Source organism: Larus michahellis, chromosome 6 (genome assembly GCF_964199755.1).
Source record: "Larus michahellis chromosome 6, bLarMic1.1, whole genome shotgun sequence".
Lineage (NCBI taxonomy): Eukaryota > Metazoa > Chordata > Aves > Charadriiformes > Laridae > Larus > Larus michahellis.
Window position 1 is genome coordinate 65,128,166 of NC_133901.1, and position 20,838 is coordinate 65,149,003.

At 37.6% G+C, this 20,838-nt stretch overlaps 1 protein-coding gene across 8 annotated transcripts in view; it reads left to right on the forward strand.

Annotated features, from left to right (window-relative positions):
* The window catches only part of ATRNL1 (attractin like 1), a 527,347-nt gene that overhangs the window by 395,815 nt on the left and 110,694 nt on the right, over window positions 1-20,838 (forward strand). For 4 of the 8 annotated variants that reach the window (XR_012587528.1, XM_074591197.1, XM_074591200.1 and 1 more), the window contains one exon: window positions 1,025-1,132. The exons of the other annotated variants lie outside the window; for them this stretch is intronic. Coding sequence is in view for 3 of the 4 variants with exons in the window: in XM_074591197.1 (XP_074447298.1) it covers window positions 1,025-1,132 (108 nt within the window). In the remaining variant the exon portion in view is untranslated. The remainder of the gene's footprint in view (window positions 1-1,024; window positions 1,133-20,838) is intronic. 8 annotated transcript variants of the gene reach the window in all.

Below are 20,838 nucleotides of genomic sequence, written 5' to 3' on the forward strand. Positions count from 1 at the left end.
TTAGTAAGCTGCCAGCAAATATTTACTCACATACCTTTTATTATTTCAAAGGCTTTTATGAACAGTACGTCACAGTGCTAGTGTCATTTACATTCAAATATGTTTCTGATGTTTTAAGCTTTCCAGAGAAATAATAGGGAGACAAATGCTAAGAAAATGAAACTTAGATCTTTTGTAATAAAATATTTTTGCAAGCATTTTGTCTCGTCAAGATGCTGTGACATCCTGTTCAGTTGAAGGAGCACACGACTGTAATTGCACGACTCATTCACTTTAAATATTTAATAATGCTTTTATTAGTTGCACTGAACCAGTGAAGTAAGATCTGTAATATCTAGTGCTGGTCATCGTTTTTATTCATCGTAGTTTAATAAGCATTATAATTACAGATTGAGGAAGAAATATGAGTTAGCTTTATGGTTTTGCTTGGGACTTCTGTGCACACCGGTATGATTGGAAGGGATTATAAAAGCTCTGGGAGCATAGCTGATAGCATTCAAATAACACTGATGCAGGCTTCCCAGTATTGACACGTTATTCTTCATATATAAGTAACTGCAGAGAAGTGCATAAAATTATGAGTCCTGACACTATTAACTCCATCTGGCTTAGTAGTGAAGTATGAAAATTTGAAGGCCAAGTGGACTGGTTCTTGGCAGGTATTCTGATGCATGCGTTATCAGTGGAATTAGACTTTGACTATTTTTACCAACCATTTCCCATATTTGCTTGCAACTTGCACAAATAGCAAAGTTATTTAGTCAGTTAGGGAAGCTTTCATTTGGAGATTTCATCAGAGTTCAAGCTGAAAGACCATTTGTAGACAACATAAGCCCTCTGGGCTCAGTTCTCGAGTAAATATAGATGACGATAATTTAGGATAACTTTCTCCCTTTAATATTACGAATAGTACTATTTGCATGCTGTTTGCATTCTTATGTTTTAATGGGAGGTATAGTAGGGCAGACTAATATGTGGTGCATTTTTTTAATGTTTTGTTAAAACATCATTTTTTCCCCATCAGCAACTTATGCGGGAGCGACAGCAGATGGCCAGCCGCCCCTTTGCTTCTGTCGATGTAGCACTGGAAGTAGGAGCTGAGCAAACAGACTTTCTACGAGGGCCATTAGAGGTAGGAACAGTGGTGCTGACAAGGGACCGTTGTGATTTGCATATTTATATTGCTAGTCTCATCTGCATCTGCTTCTGAAACCAAGCAGTGTCTGATTACCTGGAGCTGACAAGTCTCAGCTACATATGTTATGCCATTTTCAAGGCGCAGAGTTTTAATAGCATGACATGAGCTGTAACAAAAGCCACTGGAGAATCTATTAGCCTGGGCTGGAGTGACAGCCGGCTCACCTGGCAGTCCTTCCGTGATGGATGTGAGCTGAAGGAACGCAAGACGCAGGCCTTAAGGAGGGTGCAAACCTCGTGCTCGGTCCTTCGAGTATGCAGTGCCCCCTAGTTAACGTCTATCTTAATTAACAGAGATTACAGCAAACAAACAAACAAACAAATAAATAAAACAGCTGCAAGTTGAATTTCAGTGTTGTGGTTTATATGTACAGGTTTAAAGAATAGAGAGTATACTGCATATTTTTGTTTGTAGATAATGGATACATTACTGCATTCTTTTATTGTAATTGCAGTACATTGGAAAAGAAATAATAATATGCAAAGCAATGTGATATTGGAATAGCGTAATAATGCATGAAATGGATTCTGGAAGTTTCACCTGAAAATAGAGGGAGAATTACTATATGTGGATAATAATGAATACATAATCTAGGTTGGGCTTTTGGTAGATTGTAATCCTCTATTCCTTTACTTTTATTTACAATATTGTGTTTACAGTTATTACTTTATCTTATTCATGGTGGGACCTGGGAATAACGCGTGATAGCTCTGAAATCTTTCAAGATTGTACTTTTCGTTGCTGCCAATTCATCTTAAATTCAAAACTTCTTTTACTTTTCTCAATAGCCTCTTTCAGTGGAAGATTAAATATACTCTATCAAATCTCTAAGGTTCATGGAGAAGTGAGCAATGCGAAAAACAGATTCATAGCAGAAAAAAAAAAGAATCAGCTCTTGAGTACTTACCAAATTGAGATGCTCTGTCCCGCTTCTGTAGAGGAAGCGATCACAATTGTTCTTGCTGACATAATTTAAATACTTTAAGGAAGCTTATTTAGAAGCTTATGTTATTTTCTGATCAAATATAAGAACCCCCACATTCTTCACCAACGTCACCTTTTTTTCCGTCTCCTTTTATCTTGGAACGGAAGAGCTCTCCAGCTCCCCAGGCTGAGGACACATTACACTGTAGTTAACTTTTAACTGCTTTGAATGTGGTTTCATTGTTTCTATGCTGATATCTGGGAACATTTTCTCTGTTGTCTTTTCAAAGGGAGGCAACGAGTGGGAGCCGAAGCATCCAAACTCTAATTCTGTACATACTGATTATTTAATTAAACTTTAGAAGTAAACATCACAAGTTAATTGCCGCATTTTCTTCTCTCATATCTTTTATTTAGCACTAAAAGAGGTAGATACTAAAATATTTTAATTATATTTCACAGTTTTCATTAGATTTTTCTTCCTAGCCTAGCGTTTTCTAGCGATTGTTTACTATTCCATTTCCATAGGGTTTTTTTTCCTAATTAATACATAGTTATCCACAGAATGAAGTCCATTCAAAGTTTCTTTGGAATTACAATATACTGATCTATATCAAAACAAAGCATTGTGCTGAGGATTAAATGAACGTGGTTCGGGGTATTGATTGTCCTTTGATGTACATTGTATAAGAAAGAGCTATAGTAAGCTTCTATTCCAGTCCTATCCTCAATTTGCGAAAGGACACTAAAAGTTGTAGTTGCCATTCTGTTCTTCATTCTCAGCTCTCTTCTGGACTGAAGGGACTTTGGATCACGCATGCATTTCCAGGGTGCAATGCTTAAAAAACAGGATAGCGTGAAGTACCTGTAACTTCATTTTGTTGTGTTAAGTTAGAATCTTTAAACTATTTAAATAATTCTGTGATTTCTGATGCCCATTGTGATCTTTTAAAGTTAGAGAGCTTTTGAAAAAATGAGCAATAACTCTCTTCAAAATGTTCCCCTGGCATTGCAGAGATCTTGCACTGATATACCAGGGGTTCCAATTTTAATGGTGGTGCCGTGCATCCCCTCACCTCATATTTTATTGACGTTGTAATAACTCCAGCACTTCCAATGACATTGTATTGATCCAGGAGTCCTTTGGGCACAATGTAATGTCATTGAACTGTTCCAAACATTACTGCAAGTCTTCCGTTCAACTGTGTAGTAAGACTGCTGTTCGTTAATGTCATCTGGTTACATGATGGTGGTTTTTATACAACTGCTGTTCTATATTAATACTGATGGTCTGATACATGTCAATATTCATATGACTACTACACGATAATTCCAGTATGCCATTTGGTTAGCTTTTGGTTTATTATTTGCATTTATTTGTAAATATCCAGAGCAGCTATTTCACTGTACAGTTTCAGTTGGCAATAGTAAGGCACTTTTTAGCCAGTGTTTTGAAAGCATCTGGATACTGTACTTCAAATGGTTACCTACTTTAGATACTTACAATACAACTGATAATATTTGTGTCTATTTTCAGTTAGCAGCCATTTGCAACAGATTAAAATAAAATCCTGAAAACATTACAGAAGAGAGTGGAATCTCTGTTATTTTGGGCTCTCTTTCTGCTTTGGAGTCTTTATCAGCCAGTCCACCTTTCTTAATGTTTTGCCAACAAAATGACAGTATCTTGATATTAACTCCTTCAAAAAACTTTAATCTGCATCATATTCCTCCTGTTCCCTGCTGTCTGAGTGGGTTTTCAGGCACTGGTAATAGCCTTTGCTCTTCCCAATTTAAACCATATTATTCATCAATCTTTACCTCTTCAGGCTGTCTTTCTGTGTAACTGATTCACAACATGACATTAACAAGTCTCATCTTGTCATCCATTCTGTCATGTTGGCCTTATATCAACTATTAAATATCTTATTGTCAGCTTAAATTTAACACAGAAGAAATCAAACTTAGTTTTTCTCTTGCCCTCCTTCCCTCTTGGTGTCACATCAACCACTATCTTGCTAATGATATTGGTAGCATGCTAGTATCCTAATTTTAAATCTAGGAAGCAATACCTACTCCTGCTGTGGCATGATATTCGTGCTACTAATCTTGTGCACAATTGTGCTATTTAACCCCTGCCAGCCCTAACCTACATATTCATCTGCTTCCATTATAATTGCCATTTCCTTACTTAGAAGTGATGAAATCTGCGTGAGCTCTGACAAGGGAAGGTGTCACTGGAGGAAGGCCATGCCTCACTCTTCCTTCTCCCTCTTGGGAAGAGCAAGAGCAGCCTAAAGTTACTCCAGTGGAGGAGAGGAAGGGAAATCTGGAAGGCAGTGAACCTCTGGATTCCAAGAGGGGAACAGTCAAAGGGGGCTACAATGAAGTGGCTGGCGTCCCAGGGACAGGGAAAAGAAGAGAAAGAATTCCTGAGGTCCCCCTGCTTGCAGTTCCACATAGCACAGGCTATTAAGGAGCAGAGTAAGAAAACACCAGAAGCACCTTGTCCAGAGAGTCTGAGAACATTGTGATATTTTGTGATACCATCATAATTTTTTCAATACTAGAATCATAAAAAATTGAAGTAGCATCATAGATCAATAGCTACAACGCTTCTTGACACTCAGTGCCCTCAGTGTTAAAACGTTTTTTATTCCTTTCATTTCTTTTTTCTAGACATCTAAGCCATTTCCAGGCCTGGTTGCTTTTTGCTGCTCGGTGTATCCCAAAAGCTAAATCATTTAGGCCATTTTCATATTCTAAGCCTCCATTAGGTAACATTTTTTTCCCCCAAAATATGAAGAACTCTTGAAATGCACTTTCACTGTGCTGCTGACCGTCATTAATCTGTATGTTAATAAAAACGTTTTTTCTGTCCTGCTTTGCCTAACTTCCGGGTATCTTCAGCTCATTCAGAGTCCGTGATTAATTTTTTTAAACGGGGACAGATTATTTCTTTTTGGCCTGTGAGATAAGGTGAACAATACTGTAAATTCTAATATTTGTTCATCCTAAGTCTGGGCAGCAGCACCTACTGTGTTGCGTCTGCTGGAGTAAAGACTGATCTGTTCTTGCCTGCATAAGAACCAAGTGCACATTTGCTCTTAGGATGGTCACCCATCTGATATCTTTTACAGTATTACTTGAATATCTTTTTTTCCAAATTGGTGTTTGTTAATAATTATTTCTTCAGAAAAACATGCAGTAAGTCTTTCAGTCATTTTTCCATCAAGTTACCGCATTGCCTGTAGAATTGTCACAGGTGTCAGATTGTTCTCTACTTCTGACAAGGTAGGATGATCTCAAGAATTTTGAATTTCAAGTAAAATCTAGCTTTGTTTCTCTAGCAAGCAGTAAGTAATATTTATGGCACATTAAATAAGCTTTGAATTTCAGGCACTTCTGATAAGTATGAAGCAAAGCCCAGCCATTATTTCTCATTTATCTGAGTTAAAGAATTGGAAGGCATGCACCGACACCAATGGCTATCATTATACCAACAATGGCTCTTGGAAATCAGGGTGACTTATTAAAACACATTAAAATCCTGTACCAGAGATTTGTGGGGTTTAGGTAATTGAAATTTATGTTAATAAGCTGCGTTGCTGATTTCTCCTGCCAATAAGGTGTCAGGACCTTTTTAGCTTGCTTTACAAATAAATCCAGTTAAGTTGGGTTAATTTTCTTGTTTAATTTGAATAATTCGGTAATTAATTTTTGAAACTGCAACCTAAACATACTTCATTATTTTGTACAAAACGAAACAAGTTGTATGCTTCATCAGCATTACGCCTGCGTTATTTTGATGACATAATGTCTAATATCAAGGAACAGGCTCTTCCCAACTCTTTGTTACAGGTCATCAGATTGCCTCCTGATATTCTCAGTTCCTAATTTTAGTCTCAGTATCAGACAATAACTTCATTCCCCTTGTAATAAAGTAACAATTTATTTGAGACAGTGATGAAATTGTCCCTAGAATGGTCATCTTGTTTCCAGTGACCATAAAGGCAATATATATTTGGCAACAGGAGCTATCAAAGGCCATTATACTTGCACTTCTTGCTTACTTAAAAGTCATACTATATAATTTACAAAGTTGCAGGTGTTGCTCATGGCTCATGCAAGTTTAGAGGGGAGCTGAACTCTGGTAACTTTAAAGAAGATATTAGAATATTAATTATTTATTATAATTTTTTAAAAAATACAATCAAATCTGATTATTTTGCAGTGGGATAACTAGACATTATCCTATGCTATCTTGTGGGAAAACCAGACATTCTCCTGGATGGGGAAGGGTAGTTTCACTGGCTAATCCATGTTTCTGTCGTTGTCATGGTTAGTGCTGAGGAAGGTGTAACACCAAATGTAGAATACAGCCTGTGAGCCAGTTCAGCCACTGTCCCATAGTACAAGCTGCAGGTTGTTGATTCCAGGGACTGAAAAAGCTGTAGCTGGACTCAAGGGAGCATAAATACAGTTTAGAGACACCTACCCCATTCGTTCTTTTCAATGTCATTCAGAAACAAAGTTTGCATTGTTTTTTTGTAACCTGCCCCATAGAAGGCTTTGGATGTGCACATGAGGAGTTGGTGTTTTTAGAACCCTCGTCCCTGAGTTTGTCATTTTCGTAGCTAATATTCTTCTTTCCTAGCAAAGTTGGGATTTTTTACCCCTTGCTAATTCCAAGTTTGAATTATCTGTATTGTCCATCTATCTGTAAGCCAAGTTCTGCTTGGCATTGAAAAGGGCTTCAGTAAGTACTGTGTCTGGTCTGTGGCACTGCAGCTGAAGGAGGACCAGAGGAGAGAGAATCAAGATGGGAACAATGTGAGCAATCAGAGACTTAGAAAATATAACTACAAGGAAAAGCCAAGGAAATTGGAGTAGGCTATTGAAAGGAGTCAAAATAATAACCTTCAAATATGCAAGAGGTTAGTAGCAATCAGAAGGGCAACAGTCTTTTCTTTGCGTGCACTGTAGGCAGCAAAGGTGTAATGGACTTAAATTGTAGTAGAAGAGGTTTAGGCTGGATAGCAGGAAAAACTTCTCATAATAAAGCTGAAGCATTGGAAGCAATTGCCTGGAGAGGTGATGGAATTTCTTTTATTGGAAGCTTTTTAGAACAGGTTAGACAAACATTTTTTGGGTACCATGTACCCATATCTCCATTACCTTCTCACCTTTCAGCCATCTTTACTATTATTATGATTGCTGCCTAGCTCTTCCTTCTGCATACTCTCTGAAAATTTTCCATTTCTGTTGTTTGGACACCTTAATTACCTTCATTGCACTATTAGTTTTCTGTTACTGAATGTTTCTGACCCTTCTTTTTGCTTTTGAAGGTGTCTTCATTGATTTACGTCCTCAGTTTTCTTGCAAGATCAGAAACTCTTAAGTCATCTCTGACCCCCAGTCTCTCCATGACTGTAGGTCTGCCTAATACGATCTCCAATCCATTCTGGAACAGCTTCAATATTCTCCTTGAAGCCTGTATTCATGATGTAATTATTTTTATCTTAACTGGTGCATTACCATTTTTATAGCCTTTCAAAATCCGTGCGTCCTACACTACTAGATCTCACACGATACGCCTGACACTGAAGAGAAGGATCTATATTGGATCACATTTCCTGGTTTTCTGTATTACTCAAAGATCGTGCTAAATTTGCTGTGCACTGCCTCAAGAAATCCGTTATCTTGTGCCACGCTTTGACCTTGATGGCTCACTGCATTCTTCTCTGCCCGCTCCCTCAGTCCTGTTCATATTGAGTCACTTTGTTATAAATCCTACCTTCAAAGTTATTTTTTTTTTCTTCTTTGCAAATGAATGATTCACCTTGGGTATCCTTTTGTGATACCATGTGTGAGGTATGTTATATCATATGCAAAATTCACATTCGGTAGTTCTTCTGTTAGAGAAAAAAGTTTACCCAAAAGCAGCATTGTTTGGTCCCCGCAATAACTCCTTCCTCATATAGTGAACTGTTTTTCATGAAATAAGAATTTTAGATTTCACGCTATTTAATTCCTCGTTCGGTGGTCGTATGCAACAGTGCAGCTCTGCCCGATTGAATATCTTTACATTTGCACAATATTTTTGTTGCTTTTCTTTAAATTTATGTCTAGCAATGTGTGAATGTTCTGAGCATGTGATTCGGAACAAGCACCTACTCTAGTTGCTCATGCATACTGGTCACAGCTATGATTTTTTTCGTGTGTGTTGTGTATACTAACTCTATTCAATGTAAAGTGTATAGATGTTCCATTCCTTGCACAAAATCAAGTTAACAGTATATTAAGATTTCTAAGTAATAGTTTTCTCCTTCGGTATATGGGAAATCTAAAAAGAGCCTGAGAAAGGCTGCCTGGAATAAGCCACATCATTGTTTTTTCATACAGTACAGACCAAATTTGTGTGTGTGTGTTTATTGCTAAAATATATACTAACACCTCAAAACTTGTTGACGTTTTGACAGAGACCTTAATTTAAAGAAAGTTTTTAAAAATTCTAGGTTGGTTCTGGAATGTATCCAGAGTCTAAACTTACAGAAAACACATTTTAAATCCGTACATTCTCTTGTTTGCCTGCTTGTTTCCCTTGAATTAATTTACCCTCATGGGCAAACAGACATTGTAAGAATGCCTTAAACATGATGTACAGGAGATTTTCCTACATGCGGGTTAATGTCCTAATGTTTCAGAGTAAAGCCTCTGCTTATTAGCTGATGAGCTATAGGATCTGTGAATTCGCAATTAGTTCTGAAAACCTGATGTTGGTTCATGTTTTTTGACAAAAATGTATCTTTCCACTTCATAAAATTTATTTGGCACATGTACTGCATAATCATATGACTACAGAAATTGTTTGGATAGAAATATATGATTTGTCTTGAACAAAATTGCCAACAAATTTCATGCTCAATTTGGAACAATTAGCAGGAATTTTGGCTGACTAGTTAAATGTAGGTGTTTCAGCAGTATTGGCGTGCTGTGAATAGAAATTGTTATTATTGTATTACACATAGTTGCAAATTGAAAATATCAAAATAAATATTCTGATTGTTTGCAGGCAGAAGTGTTTAGATGTGTCTGTAAATGTTATGAATAATGACACTGTACATGTCCTATGTTCATTAAAATTAATAAATACAATCTTTCCAACATCTTATTTCATGAGGTACGTAGATACAAAAATTCAGTGAATGCAAAACAAAATATGTATGTACGTACCTCTAGATTTGTCTTTTGAACGAGGCTTGCCTATGGGAATCTTGACTTTGGATAGCAAATCCGTGACAGTGAGATTTTCCCGAATTGTTTAAATGGAACATACCAAAGCACGGAAATAATTACGCTATCAGGATAACTAAAAAGCACATGGATTGAAATTTTTCTTGGTTTGATTGACTGGGCCTTTCTGTACACCTGATTGGCACATGCCGTTTTCTGTCAGGCTGCTCTTTCTAGTTATATATACTTCCTTAGTATTTCTTTAGGGTTTAGATCAAGAGTTATTTCTCATCTTTAAAGTAGGACACTTCTCTCTTTAAAAGGAACAGAGAAGAAGAAATAGGTACAGAAACTATAGTCTTTCATCAGCTATTTCCCATGTTTCCAGGTGGAGCTGGCTACTGTATGGTGGTGTTTGATATTTGGCAACTTGTAGCCCTTAGCTTTGCTTCAGAGACTTTACCTGCATGCCATTTCCTAGCTCTGTACTTGAGTTTCAGTTCTTCCTGCCAATAACAATACATATTGAAACTGCAGCAGACAGGAGACAAAAGTGCAGTGCTTTTGCTTTTCTTCACAGAACTTGACAACCTGCGTGTATTGTCAGATAATCTAATAGGTTATGCCAGTTTTCACTGAAGTTTTATCGTTCTATAACTTCTATCAAACTAAATTCGAGTCTGAAGTGAATGTGAATTCATTGTGTAGAAGGCAGTGCACCTGCCCTAGACAGCAGATGCCTAAACCTCACCTAAGCTTCAGAGAGCCATCCAATTTGCTTACTTTCCAAGACTGTTCAACCCAGCAGGCACTTTTCTACCTGGTCTACAGAGAGTTATTAGCTAAGCCTCGCCTGAGTCTGCAGAAAAGACTGAAATGTTATGTCTGGTCAGGACTACAACTAAACTAATTTTGACAACGGCAACCTTTTACATGATAATACAGTAAGAATTGCATTTGTCCATGAGGTAGGAAAGCACTGAGCCTGAGGGGGACTATACCTACATAGCCCCAGGCATCCTGTGGGAACACACTCGTATTTTTACAGCTACAAGATTGGATTAATCGGATGGTGAAAGGAGAACAGATTAGAGAGAATCTGACTGCTCAGGTGACCTGGACACTATTCTGGAAGGGGGCAGATGTAAAACGTTCCCTGTGGGCTGGAGCCAGAGCTGAAGAGTATGCTCTTTCCACCTCGGTGTCTCACCGTGGTTCTGCCTGCTGCACTTTGGACATTGTGGCTCTTGAATTTCTGGTTACATCGTGGCTCAATTTCAAGAAAAAAAGATGGAGCATGTTCCTGTTTAGGTAGACCATAGAGCCCCTTGGGCTGAGTAGAGCCTGAACCTCAGCTCCCTCCTTAACTGGATCAAGATCACTGTTCGGACATCTGCTCTACCATACAAAAGGCAAATTTGGTTCCCGCTCTCATTATGTGCCCATCATCAGAGCTGGAGGAATTTAATCTAAGTGCGCCACATCATATTCCTCCTTGTTCCCTATGTCCTCAGTGGAAGACGAGGAGGCCTATTTTTCCCTTTGCATACCTGGTCTAGTGGGAGGTGTCCCTGCCCATGGTGGGGGGGTTGGAACTAGGTGATCTTCAGGGTCTCTTCCAACCCAAACCATTCTATGATCCTATGATTGTGAGAGGCAGTTTCTTTTTTCACACTGATTTCACACTGAAAGGTGTGTAGTAATTACAGGAAGACTAGATCACTTCTTTGTTGTGAGGAACCCAAAATTTCAAAGAGGCTGTGAGGAGGCTGGGTATGTAAGTTATAGGGCATGGGTTCCATTCACTGGCTTTAGCAAAGCGGAAGTAGAAACCTTGCATTAGGTGTTAATTTCAACAGTAATGTCAACAATTTTTTAATTACAGAAAATGCCAAAATACTAGAATTTGAAAAATGAGTGGGCTCAATTAGGATTTAGGGCCCAATGGTGTGATTCTTTAACGGTCTTGAAGGAGCCTTCTCCTTGTACAATTTCTTTTGGAAATCAAAAGATTAGGAATGGTATGCCGCAGTAAAGCAGAAGTTACAAAGGCAGTTAGACTGCAGTGAAATTGGGAACATCAGTAATTTTGTATCAGGGCCATCTCTACAAGAACTCCTTTAAAAAGTAAGCAGTATTTGTGATATGTGATTGCTTCCAGTTATAAATATAGTGTACTTTACAAATCTATTAGAGTTTCCTATAAAGAAGACTGTAAAACACTATTGTTCATTAGTGTGAAGCAGTAAAGTTTTTAACAGATAGGTATGAAATAAAATTTTCTCTTTTTTCATCTTTGGTATATATTCACGTTACTGGAATTTTATTTAAAGTAGAATTTTGCCTTTCCAACTGCTATTCCTTATACTATATCCTTGGCAAGATGACCTTTTTCTTATCTTTATTATCCAGCTTTCAGTAAGAAACTGGGAAGTTTAAAGAGACACTTGCCGTCAGCTTCTTGTCTCAACTGTTTAGGCCTTTGAAAAAGATGTATAAATATTGAACCAGCTGGAGTTAGTAAATAAACTTATTCTGTTCTACAAACAACTTAATGGTTATTAAAGGAAAAGCCAATGGGCTTTGGAAAAAGTAGACAAGCAATAATTTCTTTTATATCGAAAATTTTTTTGAATTGTAAGAATCGGAAGGAATCGAATGTACCCTTCTGAACACACTTAAATATCGGTTCATGTGCAGAAGAGAAATGCATTATCCAGTGACTCACAAACATAATTTGTGTTTTGCAACACAAAACACGCAAGTGTAGGACACTCTTAAAGATCGCCACTAAGTATACCAAGAGACGCTAACATGACTTTGGCAATGAGATCCAGTGAGATCATTTTCCTCTGGGGATATGGATGCCGTAAAGTGCGTATTTCATTGTTTTGCATGAAGAATATTTTAAAATCACATTAAAAGAAAGAAAATATATTACCATTTTGTTATAAACAGAGCCAGCTAAACATCATAAATTGAATATGCATTAAAAAAATCTCCAAAACTTACTGTCATCTATTCCTACATAGCTTCAGGGCTTAATCATGAATGTTATTTGAGTTACATTCTCCCATCACTCACTTGCTGAACTCAAGAAAGGTAGAATTGCACCAGGTCCAAATCTGGCACAACATACGTCTGCTAGAGCGCCATTAAAACTAGACTAGGGAAATAGTATACCTACTCTGATGGATTTATTGAGGAATACTGGATTTGTGTGTGTATGGTTAAATGCAGAGTAATTGCAGAAATATATTTTTTAGAAGTTGAAAAAACTTTTATTTTTCTCACTTCCCAGTATAATTAAGTGGTAGAAGTAGTACTACAGTCTGAATACTTAATTTTCTTTTTCTCCAAAATCGCTACAACATGTGTTTCTGTTCTAATAGGAAACTTCCATGGACAATATCCATTGAAGTGAGTGCAATGTGATTGTGATCTAGCAATAGTTTATAATCAGTTTGCCACTATTTTGCAAAATAAATAGCTGAAGAACATTTTAAATAAGCTTCTCTAGCCCAGATGTCTGTCTTATTAGTGACTTTCTTTTAATTATATGAAGATCTAATAGCTCAAGGTGAAGAGGAAGTAAGAGGAGAACTGGAAGGGGCGCACAAACAATATAGGACCTTGAAGGAAAGCGATAATTAATGTGGGGCCATACAGGAAGATGCTTTGATGCTTTGGGAGCAACAACTATATATCCATAAAATGCGCAAGATACACATTCATAAAATGGCACAAAACTGCTTCTATATCTGCCCTAATGTGACCTCTTCACTAATTAATATTTTGATAAAATTTGCATGCAACCCAAACCATATTTCCCGAAGCCTAAACATAGTGCTATAATTTGCATATGCACTGCATATGGCCATTGGTATTCACAGCAGGAAATAGCATAAAACCAGTGCATTTAGTGTAGGAGTGTGTAATGTCATGCTTTGTTTTGTTTGATGCATACGTTTTTGCTCGCATTTATGTGAGTGAGGGCGAAGTCGGAGAAACTTGTCTAGGATTGGGGGTAAATGATAGGGAAGTTAGTGAAAGTCTGCAGACCAAGTAATATTTCAGTAACATTATTGACCTGATTCAAAGGAACTTACATCTCCTTTGATACTTGGAATTGGTTTTGTTCCAAACAGTTCCATTGTGCAAGATGAGAGTTAAAAAAAAAAAGGGGGGGGGTGTTGATCACAGACCTTTAGGCAGTGTTTTAGATGTGCCATCTTAGCCACTGGGTATCTTGAGGATAAGGTCTGAGACCTTGAATTTATATTCTTTAGAAAGAAAGCACAGAAAGCAAAGGGTAGGTCTGATGTTTTTACAGCAGTCTCTGCAACAGCGTTTGCTACTGAGGTATGCTCTATTCCTCTGTTTCAGATAGTTTTTCAAAAGGCTTAAAAAGCCCAAGTATATCATAGAACCGAAGTCACCCTGAGAGGTGAAAATAGTACAATCAACTCATTATCTTCCAGAATGTGGGGCAACAACTTTAAATCAACTGGGAAAGGCAGAAAGCCTTATTCAGAAATACTTCTTAATGAGAACTGGGACTGAATGAGAAATTCAAAAGCTCCTCTGTACAATGAGTAATATTGATCATTGTTTGGTACACCTTCTATGTAATTGTAGGGTCTTCCGAATGCTTTCCCCTGCTCACCTCTGCCTTGCCCATTTTTAACTCTAGCCAGCTTGTCTTATCAGTGTGCAGATCTTCTCCAAGCACCGTTCCGTTGCAGCATTATGATCACTAAGATAGTAACATGGCGAGCGCTTCTGACAGACGAATGCGGGTATTTGTTAGCTGAGGATTTACAGCAGTAAAGACCTCATCTTCTCATCAGCTGTTTTCGAGACTTTACATTAATAGGACCAAGGAACTGATCCTTGTTAGGAGAGTTCATGTCAAGCTGAAATTCAATGTTTTTACTTACTGAATTTGAATCAGACAGTAAATCTAATTTGTAGAAAACAGCATTCATCATGCACAATAGAAACAGAATGATTTACGTTGGAAGGAACCTTTTGTAGTCGTCTGTCAGTCAAAGACACTGGGAATGAGCCAAACCCCTGAGCAAAGTCAGGCCACCTTTGATCAGGTTGCTCACTGTTTTGTTTACAAAGATACTGTGGAAAACTGTTTGAGAAACTCGCTGAAGTTGAGGTTAACGCCATCCACTGCTGTCTTCCACTGAGCCAGTCATACCATCCCCGAAAGTAACCAGCCCGGTGTGGCAGTCTTTGTTTTTCATAAAACCATGCTGGCTGTTCCTAATGAAATTTGTGTCCATCGTGTGCCAGAACAGGGCTTTTAGGGGCATTTCCTTCATAGCCTTCCCAGGGAAGCAGGTTAGGATGACCAGTCTGAATTTCCCCAGATCTTCCTTCTTCCCCTTCTTAAAGATATGTGTAACATTCGCCTTTTTACAGATACCAGGAACCTCCCCTGATCACCATGACCAAAGATGATGGCATTTTCTCAATGACATTGGCCACTTCCCTCAGTGTCCCATCTGGTCCTGGGGACTTGTCTTTTTTTGTCAATTTGCTTAAGTGGTCCCCACCTCATTATTTCTGTACTATGGGTGCTATGCGCACCCTCTACTAACTCAATCAGATGAAAATCATTAGCAAAACCCAAAGCTTGTGTTGCTTGGGATTTCAGGCTTTTTTTGAGTGTGTGGAATAAAGTTGGATTTAAAGTTCTTGCATAAACCAGAGCAGCTTTGACATTAATGTAATTAAAGAACTGCTGTAAAGATCCTTCCTTCAGTAGCAGCAGGTAAGAGTTGTCAATGTCTGCTTTTCTGCTGATATTTCTTGGTGAGGCATATTTTTTGAGCTTTTCTTCTTATGCCACCCCATAAATTCCAGAATTTTTTCCCAACGTTTACATTTGAGTAGTTGCGATGTGTACCTTTGTATACTATGCCCAGTGTTTTTTAAAGACTGTGTTTAAATATTGGCAGTGCATGTGCAGTTAGAAAACAGTTATGAGTTTGTAGCTCATACACGGTTCAGTTTTTTGAAGGTTTCTTTTAGAGGCTTTGTGGTAAAGTAGGCACAGTTCACAAGGTAACAGATCAGAATGGGTTAATGAAGATCCTACTCACAGGCTTTTACCTGTCCTCAGCTTTGACCAATCAGCCAATTAGCAGCTGTGAAAGCCTAGATCCAAATAAATAACAAATGTGCAGGTTCTCCTGGAAAGGCTGCAGAGCTGTACTGAGAGATGCTGCAGGAAGAGCTTTGTGTGAAGAGCAATGGTTGGCCATAGAAAGAAGCCTGGAAGCTTGGTGAGTTGCGTAAAGAAAAGTCTCTCCTCTTTCTTGTTTAATGGAGGGTATCTTGTCTGGAATTCAGTAAAGTTAAGGTGAACCACACTAAAGCTGTTTTCTGTGTTGTACAAATTGGCAATGCTATTTTAGTTCTCTAAGGAAGAAACAAGAAAAAATAGGTTTCAAGTACCTATTACTATGAGTAAATGAGAAAGATGTTTTTTTTCCTCTAGGTCTGATTTTGTTTGCTTAGTTTTTCTTTTTCTTGGTAACTTGTCAATCACAGTTTTCTTACTTGTGTGTGCCAGCTGCACTTTAAGAGATCCCCCTGTTAAAAATGTTCTGTCTTTAGTGCATGTTAGTACTTTTTCTAGCTTCCCCTTTGAAGCCTAACAGGTAGTCCAGGCAGATGTAACTCTTCTCCCTAGTATGTCTCTTATTTTTTTTTCCACCTTCAGGAAATAGGCTGGCCATTCTTCTTGATCATAACACTTATGTTTCACTTAAATGGACAGTACCTCATTTTTGAAATGGATGTGTTCATCTGACTAACTTAAAAAATCCATGCCACATCATAAAGGTATCATCTACTTTCAGTAATTTATTAACACATTTCAGCGCTTAAGTGTCTAGACTATGTATTTTAGGTCAATAATAGGTATGTTAACAAATATAGGTATTTAGGTACAAATATACCTATAACAAATATAGGTAGCAAACAATAGGTATGTTAACAAATATAATTGATACATACAAGCATCTGAATAACATAAACTTTGTCTTATTACTGGCTCTGGTTGTCAACCAAAGATGACAGAATTGTGTACTTTTGGGTAGAGTGAATAATTCCAAATACCTTTTTCCTAAGCATGTTAGATCACTGAGCTATATGAGCAAAGGAGTCAGTGTGTTAAAAGGGGGCTCTAATTGGTTTCACAGTGGAGGTGGTCATGGAGTCTGAGCCCTCCCTTGTTTTGCAGGGTCCTTTTAATCTGTCTTCTGATTAGTCTTAGCGTGATCACTTTGTGTTTGTTCTCATGTGACTAGCTTCTCTTCTTTTTAAACTCTTCCAACAGATAAATCATATTTAATGACAATCGTTGCTATATGTTAACTTGTGGCTGTGAATAGTGTAATGTGGGTCCTAATCGTTCCAAGAAATTCACGTGCAGAACCATATGTCCGAAAGTAGTCCATCTGACTTAAGTAGGCAGCTGCAATTAAGTGTATTCATAAAACTTAGCAGAGTCAGTATTATAGGCAGTTGCACTATGATGGAATTTACAAACGGAATTACTTGTGTGATTATTGTATCTTGGAAGCAAACTTTTTGAGTACAAGATGTAAAACAGCTTTGGAAAAATGGAAAAGTGGTTATCCTGGAAAGTGAATCTTCAGTGCAAATACTCAACAAAGCGAAAGAATTGAATTATTTAGGCTACAAATTGGGAAACTGTCCTCTCTCTCTGATCTTATGTTACTAATGCAGACCACTGATCTACATCTATGGATAGGTTAATCTACAATGAATGTGGTAATTAAGTATTAGCATTGGTACCCTTTTCCTCAGTTGGAAATTTCAGTGAAGGCAGTGTATTAATAATTAAGAGGTATAGTGAATCTTCTAAAATTTATGTTCAGAAATTCACTGTCACTAATTTCATGCAATCACAAGCAGCTTGAAGGCAATGTGACACGAGAAATGATACTCAACTGTCTCATCTCTAATAAATGACAGTAATTAGCCATATTTCAAGCAAAAGATAATACATCACAGATAAGAAAGTCCGTATTTCATACAGTGCCCATTACCAGAGATGTAAGGCCAAATGAACTATCACATACACTCCTTCATAAGCTCTTCTGTCACAGAATATAATATTAAAATGATGCTTGTATAGTAAGCTTTAAGGCAGAGGAAACTCTTGAAGATTGATGGCTTTAGAGAGCAGTCAGCATTAGTATTTACTTTGATAAGGACTAGGGGAATACCTATGGGAATTAAATAAGTCCTGTGCCTCCTTCTTGTATGTTGTCTTCCCCACTGCTAATAAGGGAACAGTGGTTTGGTTCACCTCTAGTCATTTCCACAGTGACTCAAACAGTACTATCTTTGTCTTTTTAAAAAGGCTATGAATAAAACAATTGTTCTCAAGTATCTAAAAATTCTTTGCTGCTTATAAAGCCTAGTATGTGTCACCGACCCTATGATATGGGCATCTTGGAAACAATCTGTGCAATGAGAACAAGGCTTCCCACACTCAGTGGAGGTTCAAATCTTTCCCTTTCGAGATTACAGTGATCTGAGGTTCAATAGCAAACAGCTGATTAATACCATAAAGTATTTTGTCCCAGTCTCTCAAAGCGGTGAATAGACTGAGTAGCTGGTAAACAAATTTGATTCCGTTCATCCACTGTAAATAAAAGGGTGGAAAGTTGTGAGATGGTGAGCGATGAGGTGAGTAAAAGCTGTGATTTAAGCCAAATCCTGCCCATTGCCCACTACTTATGCAGTAAGTAGCATATCTATACAACTATTGCAAAGCAACAGAAAAGGGGAACATAAACGTACATACGCTTTACGCAGAGCAGTCCTGTGTAATCACAAATGGCCTGTAACACAGGTGAGAGAGAAGGGTGGTGCATTTTGGAGGGGGATGGTGGTTAGAAGGCTGTGGAGCAGCTATCGTTACAGTGCTGGGAACATGCACAGAAGTGAGGTGTAGTACAGGTACAGTCTGCTGCTCCAAAGGGCCATCAGATTAAAGAAGATGGAGAGAAACCAGTTTATGCTGCTTTGTGCAGGACTGAGGCATCCTGTCTGATGTTAAAACACATAATCTAGGCTGATTCTTAGGAAAACTCTAGTACTACCCTGTTTGCCTTCTGATGTGAAAATGTAACTCTCGGTATATATTTCTGTCATCGACTTCTAGAAACTGAAGATTAAAAAGCAGAGTTAATGTACACCGGGCTATGTTCAATAGCATCGTGCTGAAACTAGTCAGTCATGCCTATGATGTTCGCGTGTGGTTCTTTAACAATTGTTTACTAGGAATTTCACCCTTGCATAGAAAAGGGGGAAGAATATCAGTATTTTTAGCATTCTGAAATCTTTTAATCTGTATTCTTGATAAGACTTTGTTACTGATTCTGAGGAGAAAACCCAAGTAATTTCTCTTTAGAAAAAAACCAACACCCCAAACCCCCAAACTCAATTTTTTTAATCTGTTTGCATAATCTATAGAGCCTTTTCTAGGTGTAAAGGTTCTTTATGAAATGAATGCATGAAATTTATTATTTTCTACAAAAAATAACAATACTGTTTGAACATACACTGTATTTGAAAAGATGCACAGCTTTTTTTTTTTTCAGCAATACAGCAGTGGAGTCTTAGGTATTTGTACATGTGGTGGATTCAGAGAGCAGTAGGAATATGTATGTTACATGATGTAAGCACAGATCAAAATTAAAAGCAGTGATTTCAAAGAAATAAAAGGTATTTTTTGTAGTGAAACAAATACTCCTATTGTATGAACACTATCTGAAATGTCCTGTTGATGTTTTTGCATGTTCAGAGAAAATCAACGCTATTGATATTTCCTTCCTTAGCTTCATTTTATAAGGAAGGAAACATGAATATGAGTTATTACTGTACTAACAGTGCAGCCCAAAATGTTTTTGAAAGGCTCCAGTTTATCTTGTTTTTAAGTGTCACAATTAACAAAGTGAGGTTATTCCAGTATTATCTAAGAGTCATTGTTATAATCTAAGTCTTATTTGTGGGGTATGGAGTCGGGCTCCCTGAAGTGTGAATGTCCTTTTGCTGATTTATAGTTTTGCGTTATTTAAGTAGTAAATTCTGTACAATGCAGATAAGAACCTTTGAGGGAAAGCAAATATAGTAATTCAATATTTCAGTAGCCTTGTAGCTATTTGAAACAGTCTATTAGTAAATGATGTTTATTTTTATCTTTAGGTATAAAAATGCTTCTTATATATCAGTAGATATCCATCCCACTTTACACACAGAAAAACTGACAAAGAAAATTGGAAGGAAGCCCAGGGTGGTGGTTTTTTTTCCCCCTATCCAGCGACCTACTTGTTAATGACAGTATTTATATTGGCCCTTTCTATCTTCAATCTAGATATGACTTTCAGCATAAAAGAAGCCATAAAATATAACCTAGTAATTACTACAGCTTTTCCTAAAAAATACAAGGCTTAACTAGAACTCATTCAGAAATATGTTGTCAATTTAAAAGTGTTGGGAGAAATTTGTCCCAAAAGATTTTGGTATTATAATGCCTGTTGCTGTAGTAATCCATTTTTAGATGGATGAGTCAGAGATGAATCCAGAGCCATGTGTGGAGCAGAGCCAAAAGGGAATACTGAAAAGGGACGCCTCATCAAAAGTACCTAAAACAGGCTGCGGAAAGCTTCTTGTGTCAAGTCAGGATTCACATCTAAAAATGATCTCCTGGAGTTTGGTGCTTATGCTTCTGCTTTCAAAAACAGAGGGAGCGCTGTTGCGTTTGTACTTTGTACAGTAGTTCAGTGTCTCAGTCACTGGAAATATGAGAGATGGGTGTTACAGGCTATCATCAGCCAACAGAGTCAAAGAATCATCTCTGTGACCTGAGTGTAAGGCTGTGGGCTGCTCTTGTCACTGATTGTCATAGCTGTGACTCTGCTATTGTATAGAAAAGGGTTCTTGATCTCAGCAAGCTCAGTGGAAAAAAGACCTGTGACCTAGACTGCTGTCCTGGGAGACAAAAGATACCTGGTTTGGGTTTTCTAATCTCTGTGCCATGCGATGTTCAAGCCTTTAATCCAATTGTACAGATGTAATGTGTAGTTCATGAATCGCCCTTTGAGGTGGGTGACAAATCAAAAACTTTGTCCCTAGTAACATTAACATTAGGTTACAAAAATGTACTTTGTTCTGGCCTAATTAATCCTGAAATTCTCATTGTTCTGTAGGAAACTTCAGCAGTGGAATATTTACTTTGGTATTCCTGCACGTGCTTATGTAAGTCATAAACACTGAAGCCATTTATTCTGTTGAGGCTGCAATAAATTCCGAATGCATGAAAATTTCTCTATGTACCACCAAGAATTTATTTGATTTTGGACTTAGGTGCCAATAAAATAGTGCAGAGATCTTTTTAAATTTTTTTTTTAGGGGGGGCCAGC